Source organism: Drosophila yakuba, chromosome 3L (assembly GCF_016746365.2).
Source record: "Drosophila yakuba strain Tai18E2 chromosome 3L, Prin_Dyak_Tai18E2_2.1, whole genome shotgun sequence".
NCBI lineage: Eukaryota > Metazoa > Arthropoda > Insecta > Diptera > Drosophilidae > Drosophila > Drosophila yakuba.
Genome location: NC_052529.2, coordinates 15,558,026 through 15,585,330, shown reverse-complemented (window position 1 = coordinate 15,585,330; position 27,305 = coordinate 15,558,026). Strand labels below are relative to the sequence as shown.

General features: G+C 39.5%; 6 protein-coding genes across 7 annotated transcripts; 4 read left to right on the top strand and 2 right to left on the bottom strand.

Annotated features, from left to right (window-relative positions):
* The first annotated feature begins 7,900 nt into the window (after positions 1-7,900).
* Positions 7,901-9,635, top strand: LOC6534215 (protein terminus). Its single transcript, XM_039374146.2, has one exon. It carries the CDS (start codon positions 8,338-8,340, stop codon positions 9,607-9,609), a length of 1,272 nt encoding a protein of 423 aa, XP_039230080.1. The 5' UTR covers positions 7,901-8,337; the 3' UTR covers positions 9,610-9,635.
* Positions 9,636-12,146: 2,511 nt separating this feature from the next.
* On the bottom strand, positions 12,147-13,618 carry LOC6534214 (protein terminus). The gene has a single exon (XM_002094860.3). The coding sequence runs from the start codon at positions 13,442-13,444 to the stop codon at positions 12,173-12,175; it is 1,272 nt and encodes a 423-aa protein (XP_002094896.1). The 5' UTR covers positions 13,445-13,618; the 3' UTR covers positions 12,147-12,172.
* A 4,871-nt stretch (positions 13,619-18,489) lies between these two features.
* LOC6534213 (prolyl 4-hydroxylase subunit alpha-1) lies at positions 18,490-20,437 on the bottom strand. The gene is made up of 6 exons (XM_002094859.4): positions 20,206-20,437; positions 19,863-20,153; positions 19,607-19,806; positions 18,980-19,551; positions 18,772-18,919; positions 18,490-18,711 (listed from the first exon to the last, which is right to left on the bottom strand). Exons 1-6 carry the CDS (start codon positions 20,400-20,402, stop codon positions 18,689-18,691), a joined length of 1,431 nt encoding a protein of 476 aa, XP_002094895.2. The 5' UTR covers positions 20,403-20,437; the 3' UTR covers positions 18,490-18,688.
* Positions 20,438-21,252: 815 nt separating this feature from the next.
* Positions 21,253-23,264, top strand: LOC6534212 (prolyl 4-hydroxylase subunit alpha-1). The gene is made up of 8 exons (XM_002094858.4): positions 21,253-21,468; positions 21,520-21,825; positions 21,879-22,078; positions 22,135-22,250; positions 22,306-22,731; positions 22,786-22,824; positions 22,922-23,087; positions 23,142-23,264. The coding sequence occupies exons 1-8, from the start codon at positions 21,284-21,286 to the stop codon at positions 23,198-23,200; spliced, it is 1,497 nt and encodes a 498-aa protein (XP_002094894.3). The 5' UTR covers positions 21,253-21,283; the 3' UTR covers positions 23,201-23,264.
* Positions 23,265-23,296: 32 nt separating this feature from the next.
* LOC6534211 (prolyl 4-hydroxylase subunit alpha-2) lies at positions 23,297-25,279 on the top strand. Of its 2 annotated transcripts, XM_002094857.4 has the most exons (6): positions 23,297-23,505; positions 23,562-23,864; positions 23,949-24,133; positions 24,209-24,810; positions 24,871-25,036; positions 25,094-25,279. In XM_002094857.4, exons 1-6 carry the CDS (start codon positions 23,303-23,305, stop codon positions 25,165-25,167), a joined length of 1,533 nt encoding a protein of 510 aa, XP_002094893.2. In that variant the 5' UTR covers positions 23,297-23,302; the 3' UTR covers positions 25,168-25,279. The 2 variants fall into 2 exon arrangements, with proteins under 2 accessions (XP_002094893.2, XP_039229518.1); XM_039373584.2 differs by having other exon boundaries at positions 24,871-25,279.
* Positions 25,273-27,295, top strand: LOC6534210 (prolyl 4-hydroxylase subunit alpha-2). Its single transcript, XM_002094856.4, has 7 exons — positions 25,273-25,481; positions 25,537-25,688; positions 25,829-25,979; positions 26,032-26,228; positions 26,284-26,741; positions 26,868-27,018; positions 27,070-27,295. The coding sequence occupies exons 1-7, from the start codon at positions 25,273-25,275 to the stop codon at positions 27,105-27,107; spliced, it is 1,356 nt and encodes a 451-aa protein (XP_002094892.3). The 3' UTR covers positions 27,108-27,295.
* The last annotated feature ends 10 nt before the right edge of the window (positions 27,296-27,305 follow it).

Genomic DNA, 27,305 nt, shown 5'->3' with positions numbered 1-27,305 from the left:
ATAAATATGTGTTTACGTGTATGTAATCTTAAAATTCTTTATACGTATAAATTAAGTGCTTTTAACCATCGGCTAAATGTTTTTTTAAACATTTAATTTTATTGTTTACATACTTGGCACACGTAGGTATTCCCAAATAACTTTTTTATTAATCAACAGTCTTCAAAGTAAGTTGTACTGCCAAGCTGTAAGTGCTCAGGCATCGTTTTAATGGCTCCAAAACGCCTGTGACCTTTGACACGGGAATGCATCCGTCAAGTCCCCGCACAGTAGCTCCTCACCCCGCGCATCCTTTAATCAACCGCCATAATTTTGAATGACATCCCCTCGCATGGAAAATGCACGCTCGTCGCCGTCACACAGGTCCCCCGAAACATTTAAATGCCATTTCAATTGCGCTCTCTATCCCAACAGGACCTTCGCCCCGAAAAACCCCCGGTGCCTCTTAACCCTCTATTATGCGTGGGGCCAAAAGCTTCCGCTTCGTTAGTGCAACGTTTACGCACAAATTAACACGCTGGCAACTGGAACTTTTTGCCATCCAGGACGACTGCGAAACACAAACGACAAAGGACTGCAAAACACACAGAGCGACTGAAGAGCTGCTGGATAAAAACAAAAAACATCATTTCAATTTTAATGAGCAGCAGCAGTAGAAGCAGTAGAAGCAGCAGGAAATTATTCGGAAAAATTGCGTAAAATAAAAATGCATTTCTATTATATCTTGGAATGCAGCTAAAGCAGCAGACATTCCCCGGTGAATGGATTTCCACATCACGTTGCATATGTGCCAGAGTCACTGGAATGCATTTGCATTAAAAACAGAACTCCTAAGTGCATAAGTGATGCCAGAGGCATAAAAATTACCAGGATACGTACGGCAAATTGCAGCAGGAGTCGTGCTTCACTTCGGTTGCAAGCCTCCACAGACACACACACACACTCAATTTTCAGCACTCATAATTTTCTATTTACCACTCAGTTATGCCAAGAGGCTTATTGGCATTTGTGCCTCCGCTTTTATGGACGACGCCAGCTCCACCATTTCGATTTCACACAAACTGGTTTGCGAAAACGCACTTTCCGGGTATAGCAAACTAAAGAGAAAGTGCCAAACTCCTGTATACTCTCAAAAGTATTTATTAACATAAGTCTGGCTTACCAAATCTACAAATTGCCCTTCCTGAACCCTACAGTAAATTATTCAAAAATCCTTAAATATATATTTATATATTTATATATTTATGTTACTGAACGTAAGAAGTAATAAAATTGTTAAACAATTCAGTCAAAACCATTAAATAAATAGTGGATATAGTAATAGTTAGCATACTCTAACATAAGTAAACCAGCTTGATATATTTGAGCTTTCAATGCTCCAGTTTAAGACAAAAGATTTGAAAATATATATCTAAACACGCCAGAATTCATTAATTAATACGAAATATTTTTCGAAATTAAATTCCTATCTAATCAATCTTTCGCCAATTGGCTTCTGCTGCCCCACCTCAATAAATTGGGTTAGTTGAAAAATTTCATAATCAACATTTTTCTACCCTAGAACGGCACACACACCCCGCTTTTCCACTAGCATTTTCCTTTTACTGCGTGCAACTCCCCAAAGCTTTTTGGCTTAAAATGTTAATTGGACGCTGAAATGTTAAATTAGTAAATGGCAAAGCGGGCCAGAAAAGAGGGCGCTGGAAAAAATGCCAGAAAAATGTAAGCCCGGCCCAAACCCACAGCAGTTATGAAAAATGTCAGTTGGATGGCAGCCAACATGGTGGCGATGGGGGGGGAAAAATGGGGGACAGTTAACTTCCGGTACAGTGGAGCAGTGGAGGCGCCCTCAACTCCCATTTTATTATGCATAAATTATGAAATTACGCAGAAAGTAAATAAAAGCGAACCGCCATTCAGTTTAATGCCGTGTTGGCAGACTCGTTCTTTGTCTAGGATCCACAGACAGTGATGACAACTTTGCTACCTTTGAAGTGACTTGTACTTTTTCTCTAAAATAACTCGTGAGTTCCAATTGTACCATCAATTATAAAAGGACTTTATCTGAACAGACAAACAATTAATTTCAATGTAAATTCCAGCCAAAATAGAACTCTGCGCCTAAAATCAGGCTTTAAAAATGGCATTGAAAAAGCATTGAGTTCGCTATTATAATGAACGGATTCTTTAACTAATAAATAATAAAATAAAAAATAAAAATGAGTTCGCCATCACTGCCCGCAGGAATCTCACCCTTTCAGCTTTAAGAAAGAATTATAAAGCCATTTACGTGTCGTCGTTTTAATTTGCATTCTGCAATTTGAACTGTGATTTTGAGAGATGGCTGCGTGGGCGAGTTTATCTTGATTTTAGTGATAGCCAGGGTGACGGTGATTCTGGGCAGTTGGCTTAAGCACCTGTCATCCCGTCACCCAGCCATCCACCCAGTTACCAGGGATGTGGACTGGTCAAAGGTCATCAAGTGGCTTACTGCTGAATTAAGCGAGCCTTGTCCAGGGGCAATTTAATTGATTGCGGATACGGAATGCTGGCAGAAATAACACTGTAATGCATTTCACTAGTAAAAGAGCAAATGTTAATTAATGAATGTTTTATCCCAACGTGAAAGATGATTAGCAAAAGCTGATCTAAACAATTGATTAAACGAAGATTTTGCTAGCCTTACATGTTTACTCTATGAATGATTTTCATTTAAATAAAAACTTCACTCAATAATGTGTGTCAATTTAAAACACATAAAACTACATTTTATGTATTCAGCACACAGAATGCGCTTAATGAGAAATTGTACCACTTTAAAGGTATCGTAAAAGGTGCAAATGACAGCGAATACTGAAGGCAGCAGCATCAATCGAATTTAAATTCAAACAATTCCAATTTGATTCACCATCATCTGTCCAGCTGCTGAGCGTGCAAATCGTAAATGAATTTTACGATTGATCGAATTTTCCAATTTAATGAGCGAATAAAACATACAAAAAAGACGTCGAAAAACACGGGAGAAGGATAAATGAAATGAAAGGCAGCACAGGTAAATTGGAAGCCGAGTCTTAGAGGGATTAAAGATTTATTAAGAAATGCATCGCGCTGAAAGCTCGCCGAAGAGGAAGTCGGAAACCGGATGAAGGAGCTACGCTGCTCAAACAGTGAGCAAATGAAAAGCAACTCGAGATAAAGTAATCAATGGATTTTTTATGCGAAAAAATTCAAACGAGCAGCTAAAGTGATTTACAATGAGCTAAAAATGATGATGAAGACAAAAAAGATGGACGCAAAACTAAGACAAGATGTTCAACGTTACTGAAAATTAATGACTCAAATTTGTTGGTGCTAGCAAGAAGATAGAAGTTGGAGCAAAATTTGTGAAAATATCAAATAGATTCGTAGAATACAAAGTTTCGGTTAAAGAGGTATAAATGCAAAATGCATCAGGTATTTGCATGAAAACAACCATCTGCAAAATAATTAAACACCCAGCCAAAAGTGCAGACAACTTTATCAGCTAAGCAACAAACAGAAAACAATGAAAACATGTTGGCAGATGCTCACCAACTCATATGAAATGCATTTCAATTAAATGCAATAAATTAAATATAAATCCAGCACATACCATCTAGCCATATGCCTCCGTAACCTGACCCCCAAAATGTTGCATAATTAATTAGCCAAGCATGTGGCGAGAAAACAAGGTCAACATCAGATTTCATTTCGTTTACAAAGACTGCAAATTATGCAGAAAATAGGATGCAAGCGCAAGTTGGAAATAGTGTTTCAATAATGAGGGTCGGCTATATAGCTACCTCAGAAAATCAGAAGAAAAATCATATAGTTAAAATAAAATATTAGAATTCAATTTTAAGCTTTACTTTTAAATTAATAACTAATTAAAATGTTAAATCAATTTATTTGTTAAATATATTAAGAAGATACGTTCAATAATTATTCAAAAATTATTGTGTCAGAAATATTAACTTACAAGCATGCCGCTTGTTCTTAAGTATTATTTTTATTAATTTGAAATTCAGTTAAAATGCCTTATTATTTAAGAAAATATTTCTTTATGTTCAAAGTTGAGTTCTAACGATTTCTTGTTGGGTGCACTTTATAGCCGAGCACTTGCCATTCCAGCACACACATGAATGCCCCTCAAATCCAAAATCCACCCACGCGATTTGCTTACAAAGCCCTCGGGTGCAGCAAAGAGTTGTGAACGGCATTTTCGCAGTGAATGCGAGCCCACAAGTGGCATCTTATCTCATCGGTATCCGTATCCATCTAATGACATCCAGCAGCTGTCAAACAAGGATGATGACTACGAGTGACTCAATCTTTGACTGGCAGCCAACTGGGTTCCAAAGCATTTTAATTGCTGTCTCAACGGGCGGTGCTGTGTCAGCCGTTGCCCCGGCTTTATTCCCGATGCAATGGGGAATGAAAGGGCATAAATATGTTGACCTTGCACTCAGTCAGCTAGAAAGCTAGAAAGTGAAAGGCAATGTGGGCGGCGGGCGGGGGCGGCTGAAAAGGCGGGCGAATTTGCATAATTTGTATGCAGCGGGTGCGGCGATGCAATTGCACTCAAACCAAGCGTGGAATTTAGTTGTTAGCAGAACTTGCTGACAAATTGTGGCCCAGTCGACACCTCAAATCCCCAGAGCCGCCCACAGATTTAGCCATATTCCGCACCTTCCCCTGCCACTTTACCTTCGTCTGTGCGCCGTCTGTGGGAATTTCTAGCCAAAAGGACGAAGGAGGCCAAAAGGACGACGACCATGCTGGCGACGACGACGCTGTTGACGACTTTCGCCATTGAGACAGCCAAAGTTTTTATGGCAATTTTCATCAGAGCCAGACACTTGAAGTGAGCTCCGCGCTTTTCTTTTTGTTGGCTGCATGAATATGCGGATTTTAACATAAATTGCAACCGAGTTACACATTTCTTGCCCTGGCATTTCCCTTATAGGCCCGCTCTGAATAAAGTGGAAAAGTTTGCGCTCAAAAAAAATGATATGAAATTGAAATGGGACCACGTTAAATAGGATCTGTTAACTGAGGTTAAACGCTAGAATAATTACTTTTCAAAACCAGTTGTAAATGTAGTAACTTGCGTTACTTGAAATTAAGGAAATCTTTTTCTGCACCAAGCTTAAGAAAGGGCTCAGAAAAGTATGATTTCACTTTTAACAGAAGTTTGGAATTCCAAACACCAGCCTTCAAAAATCGAATAAAAGTTTTCCTTCGCCAACTTTCTGTAGTTGTAGCATCCACGAATTTCTATGAAATGAAACTTTAAAATAATATTCCAAACCATTTTTAAAGTTGCTTCTACTAGCAAGTTTTAAAACTGTATTTTAAAATTTTTGCTAAAATTTCGTTTCCAAACAAATAGTTAAAATGAAACTGACCAAAGCAAATACTCAATTCAAAGTTTACGACTCAATTAGCATTATTCATGGCATAGCCACACGAATTTGTCTCTCCTTCTGTGAAAACGTATGAACGTTTTGGGAAGAAAGCAAACTATCAAAAGCTCAATATGTGTACAGGACACTTGATTCAGATCCTGTCCTCAGTGAGCTCTAAAACGAAGCTGGGCAAGATGAAAAAGATGAGTAAATCTCGCAAAATGTCAACACACTGCAATGGAGATGGCGTGGGAGGAGGAGCAGAAAGACAGAGATATACACAGAATGCACCGATTTCATCCTGCTCAATTTTGCAGGATTTGCCGAGTCGCCGGGACCTCAAACTCGGGGCCAGGCAGGTGTCCTGGCGCATCCATTAGACGACCCTTGCCTGAGCTTTTAAGCAGCATGCCCAGAAGGCTTTCACTGGACAAGGAGCGAGTATGAAGGCATGTGGACGCAATGGCCAGGCTGCAGGTTGAAATTTGTATGACCCGGATACGCATGGTGTGAGTCCGGGTCGATATATGTATACGGAATAGATGCACATGCGAGTATATGTGGACTCCGTCATTTATACGATGTGCATCCTGGTGTCCTGCTGTCCGGGTGTCCAGTTGAATGCCCGACTGTCATTTCGCTTTCGGTTTCACACTTTGCAGCGCAAACAACATTTTTACAGTCGGTCTTTGATTTGATTTTGAGTGCTAACCTGATGGGTGCGAATGGATGTCTGTGGGTGTCTGCCCCACTGCGATGGCATCGGTGTCAGTTGAAGTCACCACTTCGGTTGCAACTTTGCGGCAATTTTTATTTACGTGCGGCAATCCATTTTGCCATACTTCCTCCCGGCTCACTGCATTTTGGCCACCAACTCAGCCGGGAGCCCCTCGTTCTGCATCAGACTTAATTAAGTTTTTGTCCTCACTCTGGCTCTATGGTCTGTGGCACTGTTTACATGCCAGCCAGCCAAATGCCCAAGCTGCAAAAAATAAACACACAAAAATAGGAAAGCAAATAAAAGCTGAAAAGTTGACAATGCGCAACAAAGTACAGGAGAGATTTATAGGGTGTCCTTAGAAGTTTAAAATTACGTATTTCCATATCAATGTACATCTTGAGAAATCCTTTTGTCAACTGCTAGATAAAGAAAGATGGCACACATAACAACTAATTAATTTGGTAATTTACGAAAATAATAAATTATTTTTAAACCATATAGCATGTCTATTTGTGACTTAACACAACATTTTTTTTTAACAACCTGGTATTTTGATATTGATACACTCTTTTACAAAAGTACTAAATTTTTTTGGACCCTATAAACTTTCTATTTTGCACATTTAACCCTAAAATTGTTGTTTTCTGAATTCCCCGGAGTCCAATTTTCATTAAATGCAATCCAGTAGTAAAAGAGCATAGAAAACAAATTAGTTTCAAAAAAAACTAATTGCCATTTATTTAGTGATATTTGAGCTAAATAAATACACTAACTTCAAAAGAGAGAAAAAGAAAAACAACCATTTGAAAGCCCAATTGCAGGCAAATTTTTGTTTTCAGCTTCCATTGGCATTTTTTCCTCTTGATTAAAATATTAAATCGGTTTCTATGATTGTTGGCCTATAATGCGATATACAATAATACTACAAATTCAGAGCAACGAAAGCTAGATAAACGACCAGGGAACAAATAAGACTCGGTTAAATAATTATTGTCCACTTTCTCATGAAGCACCTTCTAATTGCCATTGTTAATTTGCAAGCATATTTCACTGGGCAGAGGCTTTAAATAGCACTGAGTACGGAAAACTCTGTGAGAAGGAAGCCACACCCGAAACCGAAACCAAAACCAGAACCTAAGCCAAAGCGGACAATGAAGCGTGAAAAGCGGAAACGGAAATTAAGCGACTGCAGTGGAACTGGCTCCAGAGCCCAGATCCTGTGGATCCAGGACATCGCCGTCGCCATTGTCGCGTCACTTGCCACGAGGTGGCCATTGTCCAGTGTCCAGTGTCCTTTTCCTCCGCCGGCCATTGTGCACTTGGTTTTACAGCGGAGACAACGGCCACGATGCCAAGGCTCCAAACGGTGGGAGTGACTGGGAGTGGGTGGGCTCCACCGTACGGTGCGCCCTGCGTTTGACTGCTGCAAATTGCACGCGGTGGTGGCGCCGTTTGTTTACTCTCTCTGTCTATTGGTTGATCTTTTTGCCTTCGGTCACTTTAGTGAGTTGAAGATGCTTTTTTCAGAGCCAGCTTTAACTAGTTAAAATTAATGAACAGGGACAAATATAAATACAGAACTAATTTAAAAGGCACGAAGCTTGATCTAAGTTAGTTATTAAAAGTGGGTTAGGTTGACATATTCTTATTCGTATATTTCTAGGACAATAGAACTGGACTCCATATTTCTTTGTAAATAGCTTACACTAACAGGCTTTGTCGCATATGTCACTGCCATAAATGGATTATCTCTACTCTACTGTATTATGGGGTTCGGTGGAATTACACATAATTTGCCTGGTTTCGAAATCTTGCAGCAATAAGGAACAAAATTCGAGATTTCCTAATCAGCCGTGGTAAACTTTATAGAAGTCCTTAAAGACCCATAAATAAATCAGGTATTAGGTAAATCCAAAAGCAGATGTTATTCTACCAAGAAATATACCTGCGACAGGTATAAGTGCAGACTACCTGGTACCCTCGATCTTCAATTTGTATATAAACCAGAGAAGACGAGGAGAAGGACATCAGTCAGCAACTGAATATTGTCATAGACACATCTCAGTGCATACGCAGCAATTTCAAAGAGTAATCTTCTTTGGTGCCTAAAATCGGTCAATCTTTCCAAATAGCTATATCCACCATCACTTCACGTTTAGTTTTCGAAGCCAGAAGTTCCATATCGCAATCATGTTCGACGAGCCCATCTCCAGCTTCGTGTTCACCAACGAGGAGACCACGCAGACCTTCCACCACCAGTGGTTTGCCCAGGGCCAGTTACACGAATGTGCCACCTGCTACAGCTCCATCGACGCAGATGAGCCGCCCTCCCAGCATTGGCTGCGTGGAGGAGAAGCTTCACAGGGCCTTCAGCTCACAAAGCAGCAGCAGGCCGTCCTGGACATCATCGAGGCCCGCCAGATCGAGACCTTCTTCTTCTGCGACGAGAGCTCCAAGGACAAGCTGGAACACTTCATGGGGGAGACCTGTGCAAGAGGAATCCCCGAGCTACTCCGCTGGATGTTTCAGAACAACACCGTGGCCGTGGAGTTCAATCTAGCCTGCTATGTGAACGCCATGGACCAGGTGCTGATCTTCCAGAGCGGCTCGCTGAGGGTGGACCACCACTACGACGTAGACGAATCCGTGGGCGTGGTCTACGAGATGCTGATGCAGAGGATCGAAAACTACCTCAACTGCAGCAGCGAGTACGGGATGGCAGAGTGCAGCATCACCAGGCTGAAGGTTCAGGTAAAGAGGATTAGGGTGGATGCGGAGGACTCGTCCTCTTTTGCTCTACCCCTACAGCTGCAAGAGGATGAGGGGCTGACCACCACTACCGGCTGCTCCACCAGCGAGTCGGAGCTTGCCAGCCTGCGCTCCGCCTACCTGAAGCACTTCCGCGAGTGCAACGGCTACTTCCCGCCCAACATGCGCGTCAATCTCTACGGACTGCAGCAGTGCAAAACCACCAAGGAGCTGTATGTGGTGCCCTACCATATCAGCGAAACCCTCCAGCAGCTGCCCAACAAGAACTTCCTCATCCTGAACAACATCATGGGTCAGTTCCAGCGGCTCCACGAGCTCTCCACCCCAGTCAATTCCATCGAAAGGGACCAGACCAGCTCGCCGCTGAAGGAACTGCACTGCCGGAGGTGTCGCACCCAGTTCTCACGACGCAGCAAACTGCACATCCACCAGAAGCTGCGCTGCGGCCAGGACTTCTCCGTGGACAGCATGCACGCGGACATCGTGGAGATCTACGAGCAGTGCCTGCCCATCTCAAGGAGCGTCTTCCAGCACGCCTGCTACGGTATCACCAAGCCCAAGACCGTGATGCGGAAGGGTCAGTTTGTGCCCATCGAGTGCGACTGGCGCAGCGAGAGCTCCGTGAAGGTCCAGCACGGCCCGTGTGTCGTCATCAGCAACGCCCAGCACAGTAGTCCTTCTAAATTTTATTAAATAAACGATATATTTTAAGCTCCAAATTAATTCTTTTTTTTTACCATGGGGTAATCAATGAAACCATTCCTTAAAACAAGTAGATTGCAATCGTATACGCAACTAAAGCGTATACGAGTAACTCTATAGAGTAAATGGGTAGAGTAAAGGTAGAAGGAAACATTTCCGACCATATAAAGTGTGAATATTCTTGATCAAGATCAATATCTGAGTCAATGGTGTCCTGTCCGTCAGTCTGGCTGTCGTATGAACGTCTAGATTTCAAGAACTATGTATAATACACTCCTGCCCAGAATTATACGACACCCCGAAAATATTAGTTTCGACCCTCGTAAGTCGATGAGGAAACATAGTACAACAAATTAAGTATGCAGAATGAAAGCTTTATCAATTCTGCTTAAAATGAGCTTAAAACAAGAGAGAACGCTATAGTCGAGTTCCCCGACTATCTGATACCCGTTACTCAGTTAGTGGAAGGGAGAAGGAGAGTCTTAAACACAGTTTTTCGCGGTTTGTGGGCGTTAGAGTGGGCGTGGCAACATGAATCGACAAACTTGCGCTGCGTCTATGTCTCTGGAGTCTGTATGCTTAATCTCAACTTTGTAGCCTTTGTAGTTCCTGAGATCACAGCGTTCATACGGACGGACAGACAGACGGACAGACGGACAGACGGACAGACGGACATGGTCATATCGACTCGGCTATTGGTCCTGATCAAGAATATATATACTTTATATGGTCGGAAACCCTTCCTTCTGCCTGTTACATACTTTTCAACGAATCTAGTATACCCTTTTACTCTACGAGTAACGGGTATAATTATCTCTGATTGCATGCCTGCAATTGTATCAAAATTATACGACACATGCCAATTTGTTAGATTGTAATATTTTTAAAAAATTTTTTAACAGACGCAGCGCAAGTTTGACGCAAGTTCCGACGCCTACTTCAACACACTAAAAAATGTTTTGATAATTGTTTATTTTTGTATTAGTCTTGTAAACTTCTCCTAATACGCCACCCCTACTCTAACGCTCACAAACAGCCAAAAACTGTCAATGTAGCAATTTCTCCTTCACAGTTCCACTAGCTGCGTAACGAGTATCTGATAGTCGGGGAACTCAATTAGAGCGTTTTCTATTGTTTTTAATAATAGGCGGTATTTATACGCAAAGCCAAACCTAATAATATAATTTATAATCCTATTTAGTCGATATGGGAGTTAAAATGGGCGAGAGCACGATTATTTAGTACTATTATCTATTATTAATGTATGGGCTAATTTCAAAGGTGTTGGCGAGGCAGTTGTTGGCGTGGGTGTGGCAGGAGTGGGCGTGTCAACATTTAGAAACTTTAGATCCGACTATAGATCCTGGTCAAAATTATATTTATTTTTTATGGCCAGAAAGACTTCCTTCTGCCTGTTACATACTTTTCAACGAATTTAGTATCCTTTTTTACAAGTAAATAACAAGGTATGATTTAGTAAAGATCGCACACTAAAGGGAAAAAATATTTTACAAGAGGATATAAATTCCCAAGAACACGGAGCAGTACTTTTCTTACCGGCAAGTGTAAACATCACCCGCAATTTACAGAAATTTATCTAATTTTATCTAATCAAAAGAACATTTGTTAGTGTAATTTTTCCGTTTCTTGCTTATAACTTTTTAAGTTACTTTTGTAACATTATGAAATTTGGTTTTTGAATTAAAATTAAATTTAAATGAAGACTGAACTAATTTTTTTTTAAATAAATGAACGCCTAACAAATTCAAATATTTTTGTCAACGTCAACCAAAAATTACAAATGCTTTTATATACAATCTCTAAATAATCAATTTTTAAGCACAAGCTCATAGTAAAAATATTTACGATTAAAATTAAATTCAATTTTTAATGATTTAAGTCCATATTAAATAATCAGTTTCAAAAAGAATAACAATAATCAAGTGATTAAGAAATATGGTGGGTTTATGTTAGGTAGAAGGTAGCATTTCCAATGCTTCAAAGTACATATATTCTTGATCAGGATCACTACACAAGTCGATTTGGCCATATTCGAGATCTAAAGAAACCTCAGTAAATAACACTGCTCGAATTTTTTGTAACGAAAAATTTTTTTTGTATTTGTATATATTTCTTAAGACTTTCAACATTCCACCGATAGATAAAAAACAAGTAGAAAATGTATCTTAAATTTATCCAAATCAACCCCTTATGAAATAAAATATAAATGCAGCGGAATTCTGATACTCATTATATAGTATCATGTACAAAAATACCATTTGGACGGCTTAGTCTTTTCCAACTTTCTAGATCTTATGGTACAGTTCCTGAGATTTTGAAGTTCAAACGGAGACATATCAAGGAAATAAGTATATCCCTTTATTTTCCAAATTTTCGTATAAATACACACCTAATAATAAAAATTATTAGCAATTATTGTAGCCTCCATTATGTGGAGTTCGATTTCAATCTACTTGAGTTAAGGAATTGTTTCATTGATTACCCCATGGTAAGAAAAAAAGAATTAATTTGGAGCTTAAAATATATCGTTTATTTAATAAAATTTAGAAGGACTACTGTGCTGGGCGTTGCTGATGACGACACACGGGCCGTGCTGGACCTTCACGGAGCTCTCGCTGCGCCAGTCGCACTCGATGGGCACAAACTGACCCTTCCGCATCACGGTCTTGGGCTTGGTGATACCGTAGCAGGCGTGCTGGAAGACGCTCCTTGAGATGGGCAGGCACTGCTCGTAGATCTCCACGATGTCCGCGTGCATGCTGTCCACGGAGAAGTCCTGGCCGCAGCGCAGCTTCTGGTGGATGTGCAGTTTGCTGCGTCGTGAGAACTGGGTGCGACACCTCCGGCAGTGCAGTTCCTTCAGCGGCGAGCTGGTCTGGTCCCTTTCGATGGAATTGACTGGGGTGGAGAGCTCGTGGAGCCGCTGGAACTGACCCATGATGTTGTTCAGGATGAGGAAGTTCTTGTTGGGCAGCTGCTGGAGGGTTTCGCTGATATGGTAGGGCACCACATACAGCTCCTTGGTGGTTTTGCACTGCTGCAGTCCGTAGAGATTGACGCGCATGTTGGGCGGGAAGTAGCCGTTGCACTCGCGGAAGTGCTTCAGGTAGGCGGAGCGCAGGCTGGCAAGCTCCGACTCGCTGGTGGAGCAGCCGGTAGTGGTGGTCAGCCCCTCATCCTCTTGCAGCTGTAGGGGTAGAGCAAAAGAGGACGAGTCCTCCGCATCCACCCTAATCCTCTTTACCTGAACCTTCAGCCTGGTGATGCTGCACTCTGCCATCCCGTACTCGCTGCTGCAGTTGAGGTAGTTTTCGATCCTCTGCATCAGCATCTCGTAGACCACGCCCACGGATTCGTCTACGTCGTAGTGGTGGTCCACCCTCAGCGAGCCGCTCTGGAAGATCAGCACCTGGTCCATGGCGTTCACATAGCAGGCTAGATTGAACTCCACGGCCACGGTGTTGTTCTGAAACATCCAGCGGAGTAGCTCGGGGATTCCTCTTGCACAGGTCTCCCCCATGAAGTGTTCCAGCTTGTCCTTGGAGCTCTCGTCGCAGAAGAAGAAGGTCTCGATCTGGCGGGCCTCGATGATGTCCAGGACGGCCTGCTGCTGCTTTGTGAGCTGAAGGCCCTGTGAAGCTTCTCCTCCACGCAGCCAATGCTGGGAGGGCGGCTCATCTGCGTCGATGGAGCTGTAGCAGGTGGCACATTCGTGTAACTGGCCCTGGGCAAACCACTGGTGGTGGAAGGTCTGCGTGGTCTCCTCGTTGGTGAACACGAAGCTGGAGATGGGCTCGTCGAACATGATTGCGATATGGAACTTCTGGTTTCGAAAATTGAACGTGAAGTGATGGTGGATATAGTTTTTAAGACGATTGACTGTTTTTAGGACCCAAAGAAGATTACTCTTTGAATTTGCTGCGAATGCACTGAGATGTGTCTATGACAGGATTCAGTTGCTCACTGATGTCCTTCTCTTCGCCGGCCTGGCTTATATACAAACTAGTACTACAGGGTAACAGGTAGTCCGTGCAGGTAAATTCCTTGGAGGGACAACATCTGCATGTGGATTTCCCCTTTACCTAATCCGTCATATAATTATGGGCTAAGTTGTTCTAATCATCGAGTATAACAACAGCTGCGCGGTCATAAACTTACTACGGTTTATTAGGTATAATCTGTTTTTAGCAGCGATAGTGTTTCCAGGCACATACATTTCCAATAATCTTGGATATTTAGACCTCTTGCCTTCATGATTAGATGCAGACATTCTGTTACAATGTTACCCTAAAATATAGATATATACTTATTCCCCTTAGCGTTTTAATACTACTTAATTTAGAACAATTTTGTTTCGAGTAATAACCCTTTAGGCAGCATTCACTTGTTGAAGTGACGGATTGGCTTTGACAATAATGTGTGAACAATTGTACAGTTTCTGCTTTTCCATGAAAAAGAAGCGCAAAAAATCACAACCAAAAAAGTTAAACAAAAACATTTTCTCGAATATTAACACATCGCAACTCAAGCCACTTATTGCAATTATATTCGAATGGCAAAGAGCCAACAAAAAATTTCCAGATATAGGCAATAATCAAAAACCTATTGAAATTCCTTTCTAATTAGCCAACGGTTTAAAGGGAGTGTAATTGAATAAAATAGTGTAAAACTCATTTGGACATAATTGTTAATTATGTATATGATTGTGCTAAATACTATAACAGCGAAAAAACATATTATATATTTACATACACGTCAATATTGTAATTTAACCCAATAAAATGTAGTTCATGATTATGCATATATGTGTATGTGATGTGTAGAACGTATCCTTTAATAAAACCTTAAAAGTAGAAAAGTGAATGAAAACTCACAAAATATTTGGTTTTTACAAGCGTAAGATCTACCAAATTTATTTGCAAGGACAAAGGTTCTAAAATCCTTAAAAAAAGTTTATGAACGTTAAAGACTCCAGACAACATCTACTATATCAGGTCTGCACCAGAATACATTTCCCCAAGGACCAAACTCAAGTGTCACAACACGTAAGTCAACACGTGAAAATTGGATTATGTGGAAAATTAGAACGGCGCGTGGCTACACAGGACACAATGCCAGACGAGGGATCCTGCAAATTGGTCTGGAAGTACTCCAGGACGACGACCAATGTCGATTGGATAGCCAACGAGGCACACAACAAGCGTCCCAGGAATGCGGTCCCATTTTAAATTCAGCACGCAACAAGAAGTCCAGGACTCGCCAGGATAGGAATGCGTTTCAGGGGGCATCCATAATTCATGGAGCAGTGGCAAAGACAAACAACTAAATTATCGCCAGAAGTCCAATACTTTACACGGCAAATTTGGTATAAATTTTATGGCAACCCAGATCGCCATTTGAATGCCAAACAAAAGACTTGATACTCTGTAGACCACCGGTTCTTTTCTGACAGAGAAAAGAACAAGTTAAGAGAGTTATGATTCAAAAGAACTTTGTAAAACCCACTATATACACATTATGTTTAGACTTATCCTCATAAAATATTGTACGCGAACATTAATAAATTCCTACATATTTAAAAATTTCAAAATGCTTTAAATTCCTTTCATTTCAGTACAATTCTGTTTTATGTTGTTCTTTTACCTCCATAGCAAAAACCTTATGTATTTAGTTTTAGATTATAATAAACTGTTAAACTAAATTTGACATGTTTACCAAAAAGTTTGTTTCGATTATTAAAATAACGACCGAGTATTAAGTTTATAGCCAAAACGTAACAAATCTTATTTATGCATCGAAATGTTGGGCTTGTTTTTGAACCATATAAACTAAGTAGTAAGAGTATTTAGAGGCGTGTAAAAAACCGTCTCAAAAAACTGCCCAACCGCTTTTCGGCCAGACATTGGTCATTGTTTTGATAGCCCAGACGGCAATCGACAGGACAGCAAGTGCAGAATATGGTCGGCCAAACAGGACTTTAGCTTTAAGGCCATTTCTCACAACGCCTAGACTGTCGGATCGCATATCGCAAATCGATTTTTCGTTCTCGGTTATGTTTCGGTTATAAATTACAAAGTGAAATGACATGCCGTCCCTCGTCAAAATCGCTGGCCAAGCCAAAGTATATAAATCATACGCAATTTACGCGGGGCCATTCCTTGCACTTTGTGTGTGTTTGTGACTCATTATAGCCGTCACTCCCCCATCCGAAAGCCTTGTAATAATAATTCAAATACGGCGGCACATTAGTTCCGCCATTTTGAGCAGCCAGTGTACAATAAACGATGGACCAACAGGTTGTGACAAGTGGATTTGGTCGAGACCGGAGGCTAAAACACTTTGTAGACACTTCATAAATGTCTGCGAACGTTGCACCTCGAAAAATGGTCCACTATTTCTACCAGCAGTGGCAATAATACATTGAATTTAATGGTGAAATCACTTCTAAGGGTTCCCAAAAGTATGCTATGATAAGTCGTCGCATTTTAAAGGATTCCTTTTTGCTCAAACATCAAACGGGTGTCTATTTAAGAACAAGAGTACTATGAATGCTGGGGTATTTTATTAACAGTAGGTCGGTTATTATTTCAAGTGCACAGTAGAATGATTGATAGTCCGCTTGAGGAGGGCAAAAGGCGGCCTACTCCGAATTGGAAGCCCATAGACCATAGCCCGTGAGCCCATAAAACGTTTTTCGGCAAAATGTTCATCAAGTAGCCATACAATATACAATAAATAATAGAACAGTCAGAAACATTTGATGTAGCACCATAAAAATGCAGCTACCCCAAAAAGAGGCAACTAAGACTACACCAGCTCATTCAAATTGTTGCCATGTGCACATAAGGAGCAGACAAAAGATATAAAGTAAATGAAGCGCCTCGCAAGATGCAGACTTAAGATGAGTGAGTAGTGGCACCTCCCTTCAGACGATGGGGCGGGTATTTCATTCTATTTCCATTTTCACATACTCGTTTCTCAGTTGCCATTCAAAGACGAGCGCACATCCACAGTTGAAATCGAAATCAATTGTTATACACAATGAAAACAGTTTTCCTACACAATAAATGCTTACCGCACACTTTGGGATATTGTGCACTGGAAAAAACGATCTTCAAATTGTGAACAAAATTTAGGAAGTGTTTTCAATTTGTTAAATAATATTTAAGATATAATAATCTGAATTCCGTTAATAAGGCTTCCAGTATGTTACATGTCAAATAAAATCAAAATAGCTATCTCCAACACTTTGTCAATTCAAAAACGAACTATTTTTGAAAAGCATCAGAAATACTTCTCAGTGTTAGTGCCAAACGCAAAGGAATTTCGGCCAGCAAAGCAGCTCCTGCTTTAATATAAAAATAATCATTTAAGCAAGGAGCCAGGTCCCAATCTTCCAGGTTCTTCTGCCTGACTGCGAAGGAACAATGGACTGGAGGATTGGAGGAGGGAATCGCATGTGAATCGTGTGTGAATCGTATGAATGACAGAGAAGATAAGGTTTAACATCAATCGCGACTTGGCAGACTTGGCAGTGCTTAACCTTGAAATGCTCGAATTCAAATGATTATTTTGTCTGGTTTGTTGGGGGTGTAAGTCAGGACAATTGCTCGGGATTGCAGTAAGTGAGTTCTCTGTGAACAAGCTTTTCATTGATTTAAATCAAGAGATTCAATCCAACATTTTCTGTGTAAGCTGCTTAAAAATTACGGAATATGTTCGTGCTAACGAAATTATGTTATGTTATGTTTTTCTGCTGGTTTTTTTTTCTATCAGCTACATAAAAGATTTTCAGGTACATGCCGTATCACAGTTAATTTTAATACAACAGCTTCTGGTTGTAATACAGAGAGCTTTTTCATTTTTCACAATAGCCGAATGGACAACAAGTCCAGCCAACCACGGAAATTCTCCAGCTTCGTTTTCATGAATACAGATTGCGTGCAGTGGCGCAGATCAACGGATGGGATACCATATATAGTAAGCCATCCATGCGAATGTATACATTTTAATACCCGCAAATATGAATGAATGAAAATGTCGAAATCAAATCCAAATAGAGCGCTACAAAACATGCCAGGCAATCAAAAGCCAAAGATGAAAATTAATTTTTGCCAGGCCTTATATGTGATTAACGTTGGGATTACAACGTACGAGTATGTGAGAATATAAAGGGAATGTCTGAAAGGAGGGATATCCTGAAAACAAGACAGCAAACAAATGCCAAATTGAGGACTCGTCAAATGGAGGTTATTAGCATAAATTGCTTTTTAATGCCAAAGATTGTTCGGCAAAAGCATTTTAATCCGCATATGATTATCACATGCTTGTACATTTGATTTTCCACGGTCTGGCAGTCATACGTCAGCTCATCTCGACTCAGACTGAAACCCTAAGTGATTTGTTTACTCAAGGGGAATTGATTGCAACGAAAATCGAGGCAGACAAAGACAAAGGCAGCCAGCTGCGGCCCAAGAATCCAAGATTCCGAATGCGAATGGGAATGAGAATCAGCTCCAAGAGCTCAGACGCACATGCAGAGGTCGTATAAATCCATCCATTCATTCATTGGACACACTCCCAATCGCCGAAGAACACAAGTGTAAATTTGCCATTTTTATGGTTTAAGTGTCACGTCATTATAATTCAGTCGAACATAACATATATGGCACTCGAGCCATTCCAATTGTTTATGGTAGACACATTAAAAGTTGGCCCCAGTACGAAAGCACCACATGTTTGCTTTGGAAATATATCACCGAAAGGCAATCAAGATAATAATGATCCTAGGTATACAAAAAATATATGAAGCTTTCACACACTCTTCACACAACAAAATTCTCGAAATCGTTTATCCATTATCACACTTTCTTCTTTATAAGATTGTATTCTAAATTAATAAGTATTTTACTAAATAAGAAAATATATTTTGTAAATCGAAAAGTGTACGTATTCGTTGTGTGAAATCCATATTAATGTAAAATATGTGTAGCACATAATAGTAATAATTCAAGAACTGCAAAAGTACATAAATTATGAAGCACAAACGTCAGTTTAACACTTTGTTAGCCACTGCAAGAAAAATATAAAAATGATTTAAGGAAAAAATAAATAAATTCCATGCACACTTACCCCACAAGTTTCCCTTCAAAATGGGACACTGATGGTAAATAACACTCTTTTTGAGATTCTCCCAAACTATCATCGAACCCTTTCGAGGTCTGATTTTTAGATCGCGAGAAGGGAAAACTATTTCTCCGCCCTTTCCAGCATTGCCCAACTAAATATTATAAAGAAAATAATTATATAAATATTATAAACTAACAATTAATATACTAACAAATATGAAAGCATTTGCTTTGTTGTGTTTCCTGGGCTGCGCAGTGTCATCGGGATTGTAGTTGCCAGCAATACCATAATTTATGACTTCTACCATTTCATTTCCCTTCGATGGAAATCCAGTAATATCTAAGATCAATTCATTTACTTTGCGTACAACATCATGTGAAGAACTGAAAAGATTTCCGATTTTACAACTGCAATTCGCCGATAAATGCTCGTTTCGTTGAAGTTTTGGTCGGGATACATTCTTTAAAACTTCAATATCCTTTGGACCAAGGAATCCGTAAAAAATACTTATATGTGGTTTCATGGACAACTCCTCCATTTTTAAGGGTGCCAGTTTCAGGAATGGTGTCCAATCCACATAGTGACATACAAGGACTCCCGATTTCCTCCTATAGCGTTTTGAACATATTGCCTTCTGGAGTTTGAAATATTTCTTTGGTTTCGTGAGTTTAATCGGATTTGATTGCAAATATTTCAGCTTTGGCAGCTGTGTCAACATGTAAGTGTGATTGGGATTAATTAAGAGCAGCTCGTTCGCATACTTTTTAGCTTCCGAATAACGACCTAAGAATAATTTGTTGTTAGATTTATACACTTTCTTTTTAACGACGAAAATTACCAAGTCCCTTGTTGGCCTCCACCAGGGCTTCCAGCAGGTTCGGGTAGTTCCAAAGTTTCATTTTAAGCTCCTCTGGACTGAGATAATCCCCGTAGTAATAGAGAGCCAATTGCAACCACTTCTCCGATTGATTGTAGTGTCCTAGGAATAGATACATCAGACCGAGTATTAGACACTCATCAGTTCTCCAGCTTCTAATGCTGAAAATATTTTAAATAATGTATTTTTCACGATATGTGCATGATGTATTTCTTACTTCTTATCTTTGTCATCTATAAAGCCTTCTGCCATGGCGTAGGAGTCCAAATCGTATACGGTTTGAAGTCTACGCATTGCACCCATTGATTCTTCAAAGTCCACAGAAGTTGGTTGCTGTGTTAATAACTTCTGAGAAACCGCAATCTCCTCACTGCCTAGATCTTTCTTCAATAGTCTGAAATACTGGGGCCAATCATTGTAAATGTGCCTCAGAACCTTATATCCAAAAATTAAGTTACTATGAAAATTGGTCGTCGTTTTCAGCAGATCTTCAGAGTGCCTTATGGCTCTGTAATGCAATACAATTAGATAATTATAACTTACTTATTTCCTGAACGTACCGCTTAATTTTCTGTAAGTGTATTTTTAGAACTTTTTTATAGCTCTGAAGATTGTTGACTTGTGTTTCTTTCAACTTGAGCAACGACAACTGGGCCTCCGAGGATATTGCAAAGCCATATGAGTCTGGAGCGGATACAACCTCGCCCTTAACTTGAAAACCAAGGCAGGCAGTTACAACTAGAAAAAGAAGCAACATTCTAGTTAAGGCATTAACGTGTTTAAACTGAAGATTGCAGAGCAAACCATACCGTTTATATTTAGTCAATCAGACTTCATTTGTAATGCATCATGGTTGAAAAATATGGAAAAATACTGTATAAAAACTATTATTAGAGTATTATTTTTAGAAACACTTTAAGACATATCTTAAAAATGTTGTATATAGATTTTATTCACTTCACATTCACAGCATTACGGGTATATCTTGAGACTATCAGAAATAAAGAAGTCGTAATCCAGTTTGTCTGAAGAGTCCTTATGCTCATATAAAGAACTCAAGAAGTCGTAATCCAGTTTGTATGAAGAGTCCTTATGCTCATATAAATGTTTCCCGATGCCGTAGTTACTAATTGGGAGGCCATCAACTCCAAGGCACTGTGACAATTAATTATTTTCTTAATAACTTTTCATGCACAATATTACTTATTAACCCAATGGGTTATCCTTGATGGTTCTATTGATTCCTCATTACTTAACAATATAGCACTTAATAAAAGTATGTAAACACATGGCTGTAACACGGCATTAGAACAAAACACTAGTTGAGAGCGAATAACAAATTAGTTATGCTTCAAGCATTTAATGTGTGTAAACCCAAGTTTTTAAAGATAAACTTTATTTCTTGGTAAAATAAATAATTTTCCTAAAAATCGTGAAATCTTGTTAAATGATTCTGGTATCGCAAAATGAAAATAGTTTCTTTTCCGGGTCTATGATGTCGAACTTAAAAAGTGTATACAACCATTAAACTGTGGGTAACTCCCTGACAAATGAATTTCGTACACCTTAACACGAAATGTATATGGTTCTTATGACCGGAAAATAGTTAGTCAGTATGTACTCCCATCTGAAATAAACATGTTAATGATCCTATCAATCTGCCTAACTTCCCTTGGTCTTCCAGGGGGCCTCTCTGAAATGACGATTGACTCCGCAAAGTCTATAGCTGGAATGAAATGGCTTGTGGATATGGAGGGTTTTTTCATCAGCGAGATGGAGAGCTACACAGCAGCCCTGAAGAATAAAATCGATGAAATAGAGAGGTGGTGGTAAGAGCTGTAAATATATTTTATCTCAGTGTATCCAACTTTCAGTTTCCTGCAAGAAGTGCAATCCAAGCGAGAGATATCCAGGAGGAACCCCGAAGAGTTCGTTGCTCATCCCCTGAACGCATTTTCCCTTATTCGACGACTACACGAGGACTGGACCCAGATTGAGCTATTAATGTTGAATCAACCTGGCTTGGAAAACCTTGAATCTATTGAAAATGGCTTGGACGTAGCACAGCCCACCGATGAGGATCTCAATGATGCCATCAATGGGATCATTTCACTTCAAGAATTCTACAATCTACAGCCAAGCGACATAGCCAAGGGATTACTAATGGGGCAACAATACAAGTGGGTGGTGAGCTTATTTTCTTATCAGGTTATATACAAGTTCTTGTTTACAGTGCCAGTTTAACAACACTTAATTGCATGGCTTTGGCCAACGCGTGTCAGAGTTATAATTTCGATAAGTATGCTCTAAAGTGGTATAAAACTGCTGTAGAGCTCTACGATGACGATCGAGATGGCCTAATCTACAGGGAAGTATTTGGTTTTAGCCTGTCTGATTTATACAAAAATTACACCTCAGTTTTGATAAGAAAAGGTATGATGGTTTTGTGGCACCAACAAATTACTAGATAAATCATTTTTCCAAAAAAGGTTTTCGGAAAACCGCATTTAATCTTCTCCGGGACGTAGCTGATTTAGACGCTAATCTCTGGACGCTTCGCAAAGACGTTTATGAGATGGGAAAAATTGATGTTCCTGATCCCACGGTAAGCTTTATTTTTGTGTAAATATTTAGGAAACCTCATGAGTTTTGTATGCTAGTTTACCAAGTCAACATGGTTCGATGTCACTGGTTGTCTAAGAGTTTCGCATACCAGGAAAAATCTTAGCTGTCACTACGAAAAGCATACGTCAGATTTGCTTAGGATTGCTCCTCTGAAAGTGGAAACGCTTAGTTTGAAGCCGCATATAGTTTTGTATCATGATGTTATCTATGACAGCGAGATCTCAAAAGTCAAAAATATTTCACTGCCTTCACTAAAGAGTCCCTTGCGAATTCTTCACGCTGAAGACCATAACCTAAAGCTTGCCAAAATTAGTGAGGATTACCACAGCCCTCTAAACCTACGAATAAAGGACATGACGGGAGAGGACGTGAAAGAGGACACTGATTTTCAGATAGACAACTATGGTATCTGTGGGTTTAGGTATTATCATACTGACAACTTAGAATCGCAGGATCAAACGGTATGCTGTATGCATACACAAATGAATCGATGATAAAATATTCGTATCTTTTAGGCGGAACTGGGCGATCGCTTAACGAGCATTATGTTTTTTGTAAGTAAAACGATAAGGAATTATGATTTTATAATATTATATCTCTTTCCTCAATGAAATTTTTGTACTTTTGATTATTTTAAACCTAAAATTTCAGATGAACGATGTGGCTCAAGGTGGTGCCTTCGTTTTTCTACACTTAAACCTTACAATTTGGCCCCAAAAAGGCAGCGCTTTGGTTTGGCGAAACCTGGATCACAGAATGCAGCCTAACGAGGATCTTTTGCACGCGTCATGTCCAGTAATAGTTGGCTCAAAATGGAGTAAGTTATCAAAGAGCTTTGATTTTTAAACTGATAATTAAATATTCTTTCAAGCCCTCACCAAATGGTTACACGAAAGACCTCAAATGTTCTCCAGACCTTGTAAAAAATGAGGAAATCGAAATCGCATGACCAAAGCATGAAATTTAAAGCGTTAAATAAATAACTTTGCCCCAGTTCGATTTATTTCACAATCTTTGAAAAGCTGCTAAAGAATGTCGAGTGTTTTGAGAGTCTCTGTTCTGTTTATCCTAGTTCATTCAGTTTTTTCAATGGACTCAAACGATTTATTTTTTAAAAAATACTACAGTTCCTCAGTTTCGGGACTAGTTAAACTATTGAAAATGGAGCAAGAGTTTATGGAGAATTTTTCGGTCTATGCTAACATCTTGCAGAAGAAGGTGGATAACCTAAATATGTGAGTCGAACAGTAACCAGTTATTACACATTTTCCACACTCATAACATGTTTCAGTTTTCTAGATGCCTTAAAGCGACCCAATCACAACACCCACAATGAAAGGGAGAAGTTCGTTTCCAATCCGCTAAATGCTTTTGGACTGATCAGAAGACTAAATCAGGACTGGCCAAAATGGCAAAACTACACCCAAAAGCAACAGGGACTTGGGCAACTCAATGCGATGCAGGATATCGTGAGTGCAGCCCCCGAATCCTTCGACATGAATGAAAAACTTAAAGCAATGCACCGCATAGAGACAACCTATGATCTCCAACCGAAAGATATAGCAAAGGGAGTACTTCAAAGTACGGAATTTAAGTAAGTCTATGAATGACTTAAAACAACTATTGTCATAAAATCGTTGACTTATTAAAAAGATTTGTATACTATATTGCTAACTAGCTATAAACTTACATGGCGGGATTGTTTGGCTTTGGCTCACCATAAATTTAAAATCGGCGAGTTTCAACGATCACTTTTATGGTTTCAAGAAGCATTAAATATAAACCCAAATGGGAGTCTGGAGATAATCAATAAATTACAGGAAATGCAATTGAAAAACTTTGCAACAGACGTAGCCAAGCGCAGTAAGTAAAGGATATTAATAGAAAGAAAACTAAGATCCTAATCTTAAGCTATCTATAATTATAAATCCTTTGCAGGCATTTATTTGTCAAATCAAGCACTGACTAATGAAACCAACAGCCAATTGCAAGATGCTAAAACGAAAGAATTAGAACAACTAATCAGTTCAAACCTAAAGCGCTGGATTAAAGATAGTTCCACAACACCTCTCACTGACCATAATATTGGATGTCGAGGACTGTTTCCTAGGAAAACCAATCTCGTCTGCCGATACAATTCGAGCACAAACGCTTTTCTTAAACTAGCACCCTTGAAAATGGAGGAAATCAGCCGGGATCCCTACATTGTAATGTTCCACGAAGTGATAAGCGACAAGGAAATTGAAGAAATGAAAGGAGATATTAGGGAAATGGAAAATGGGTGGACTGGCTTGGAAGATCCCAAGGAGATTGTTTCCAGTGTCTATTGGATAAGGGAGGAAACTTCTTTTAGCAAGCGAATCAATCAGCGCATTTCCGACATGACGGGTTTCAAACTCGAAGAGTTTGTTGCCATCCAATTGGCCAATTTTGGAGTGGGTGGTTATTTCAAGCCCCATTTCGACTATTATACAGAGCGCTTGAGAGGAGTGGATGCCAACAACACACTAGGCGATCGCATTGCCAGTATTATATTTTATGTAAGTGGGCAAATATTTCCCTGAAACTAGACTAGATCGATTGTAGTCCATTACTGGCAGGCTGGAGAAGTTTCGCAAGGTGGACAAACAGTATTTCCAGACTTAAAGGTGGTAGTGGAGCCCAAAAGGGGAAATGCATTGTTTTGGTTCAATAAACTCGACGATTCTTCACCAGATCCACGATCCCTGCACTCCGTGTGTCCAGTTATAGTGGGTTCCAGGTGGAGTGGGTATTACGAGAATAAGTTTTACAGCTCCAGACATAACTATATACTACTTTCAGCGATTACCAAGTGGCTGCACTACGCTCCCCAGTTATTTGTGAAGCCCTGCAGCCCACGAGTTCGTAAAGAGTGACGTGTTCCTTTTAAACTGAAAGTATACAAAAATGTATTAGTGACGCTATAACCTTATCATATTTCATTTTCTTACCCACCTTGATAAATAAAGAAGTCAGTCAAAATGAAAAGCTATTGTAGTTTGATCGTCTTTCTTCTTTTTTGTAGTGAAATTAAGGGCGATAATGCCGGAAATTTCTTACACGTTGATAGTAACAGTGCGTATAGTTCAACCACTGGACTTTTAAAACTTTTAGAATTGGAGGAACTCTTCATTGCTAATATTAAGGCATACACCATTAAATTGGCTGAGAAGGTTGAAAATCTCCAAGCGTAAGGCAGTTCTCGTAAATGATTTTAAATTCCTGAAGCCAGATGTTTCCCACAGGTACATCGACTCTGTTGACTACGAAGTCAATCAAAGTTTTGAAGATCGTGAGAAATATGTCGGTAATCCCATTAATGCATTTAGTTTGGTGAGACGGACTCATCAAGATCTACCAAAATGGCACAATTATTCACAGCAGATCGTGGGAATGGGTAAGATATTTATCACATTCTTAAAGATATGTTGTGTTTAAATACTTCATGAAGAAAAGGTTTTTCTAACTCATCTTGCTTTCTTCCTATTTTCCTACTGCTTAAATTAAAGTACTCAATAGGAATTACCTTTTTTTCAGAGGAACTGTTTGCCTTAGAGGAAATTATAGCCAAGGTGCCGGATAAAAATGATATGGATCACTCGCTGGAAGAAATGCATCGGATTGAAAAGGTTTACGATTTGGAAGCCACAGAGTTAGCAAGAGGTCGTATTCAGGAGAAGCAATATAAGTATATAAAACCTTGTTTTTGTTATTTTCGATCTCACACAATTATCTTATAGCTTTCTTCCTTCGATTCGGGATTGCGTGGCTTTGGGCGAGCACAAATTCAAAAGGGAGGACTACCAACGGGCTTCCATGTGGTTTCGCATGGCCATCAAACACGAACCCGAAAAAAATGCCGACATAATCAGAAATATTCTTGGAGATCCCAGGGATGAATTGAACACGCTATACGTTAAATCAATGCTCATATTTGGTAAGTGAAATTAACTAATGAGCTAATGAGGTTACCATACCATATGTTTATATAGGCATTCTCAAGTCAAATCCGTCGATGACAATCGCAGAAGCTAAAGAAATATCCTACGAAGCCCTGAATAAAGCCAGCCTAGCCGATGTAAAGTCTCTTTTGAACGAGTTGCTGCGTCAAACTGATGAAGAAATAGTTTACGAAATGAATGTTAACAAGACAGGACCCTCAGATTACGAGATTGGTTGTCGTGGCCAGTTTCGTAGACTTAGGAATCTAGTGTGCACCTATAATTTCACCACAACAGAATTCCTGAGACTATCACCCTTGAAACAGGAAGTTTTAAATTGGGACCCTTACATTGTCCTATACCACGAAGTTCTTAATGACGAAGAGATCGAAAAGCTCAAACAGCACTCAAATGAAATTACCGCGAAGGAAATCAATCGCATTAAAAACCGAATCGTTCAACGTATTAGACACGAAGGAAAAAATCCGAAGGGAACATTACTATTTTTCGTAAGTAGTCACCAATGAAAATTCGATCATTATTAGTTACATATAATATATAAGACTTAAAACTCTCCCATGGATAAGACCGGTACTAACTATTCATCTAAATGATATATATGTTCCTCTAAACAGCTGGAAGATGTGAAACAAGGCGGTGCGACGGTTTTTCCAAAGTTGAAAATAGCTGTCTTTCCGCAAAAGGGAAGCTGTTTGTTTTGGCAAAGTACACTTGATCCTGGCAGCAAGCCATTGGAATGTCCAGTTCTTCAAAGAAATAGATGGGGTAACTGAGATACATAATATAATAAATTTGTTTAATGTATATTTTTTTTAGTTCTCACCAAAAAGGTACATACAATGGATGAGCATTAAAGTACAAAAAAATAAAAAAAGAAGCATAGAATAATCAAAGGTTAAAAATATTTGTACACCACATTTTATAAAGCACTTAATAATTGTAAAATAAATAACTTTGCACTACAGCTGGCAATAATAGAATCCAATAAGCAACTAGCTAAATCTAATGGAAAAAAATAAACGTATCAAATCAATTCAACCAACCTTTAAGAA

Bases quoted from the DNA above. Each gene is read 5' to 3' on its own strand.
- LOC6534211 (XM_039373584.2), top strand. From the start codon at position 23,303: ATGTCGAGTGTTTTGAGAGTCTCTGTTCTGTTTATCCTAGTTCATTCA. The intron at 23,506-23,561 runs GTGAGTCGAACA...AACATGTTTCAG, and splicing joins AAGGTGGATAACCTAAATAT to TTTTCTAGATGCCTTAAAGC. The intron at 24,811-24,870 runs GTAAGTGGGCAA...CATTACTGGCAG, and splicing joins TTGCCAGTATTATATTTTAT to GCTGGAGAAGTTTCGCAAGG.
- LOC6534215 (XM_039374146.2), top strand. From the start codon at position 8,338: ATGTTCGACGAGCCCATCTCCAGCTTCGTGTTCACCAACGAGGAGACC.
- LOC6534214 (XM_002094860.3), bottom strand. From the start codon at position 13,444: ATGTTCGACGAGCCCATCTCCAGCTTCGTGTTCACCAACGAGGAGACC.
- LOC6534213 (XM_002094859.4), bottom strand. From the start codon at position 20,402: ATGTTGCTTCTTTTTCTAGTTGTAACTGCCTGCCTTGGTTTTCAAGTT. The intron at 19,807-19,862 runs GTAAGAAATACA...AAATATTTTCAG, and splicing joins ATAGATGACAAAGATAAGAA to CATTAGAAGCTGGAGAACTG. The intron at 19,552-19,606 runs GTAATTTTCGTC...AATTATTCTTAG, and splicing joins GGAGGCCAACAAGGGACTTG to GTCGTTATTCGGAAGCTAAA.
- LOC6534210 (XM_002094856.4), top strand. From the start codon at position 25,273: ATGAAAAGCTATTGTAGTTTGATCGTCTTTCTTCTTTTTTGTAGTGAA. The intron at 25,482-25,536 runs GTAAGGCAGTTC...TGTTTCCCACAG, and splicing joins AAGGTTGAAAATCTCCAAGC to GTACATCGACTCTGTTGACT. The intron at 25,689-25,828 runs GTAAGATATTTA...CCTTTTTTTCAG, and splicing joins ACAGCAGATCGTGGGAATGG to AGGAACTGTTTGCCTTAGAG.
- LOC6534212 (XM_002094858.4), top strand. From the start codon at position 21,284: ATGTTAATGATCCTATCAATCTGCCTAACTTCCCTTGGTCTTCCAGGG. The intron at 21,469-21,519 runs GTGGTGGTAAGA...TCCAACTTTCAG, and splicing joins AAAATCGATGAAATAGAGAG to TTTCCTGCAAGAAGTGCAAT. The intron at 21,826-21,878 runs GTGGGTGGTGAG...TCTTGTTTACAG, and splicing joins CTAATGGGGCAACAATACAA to TGCCAGTTTAACAACACTTA.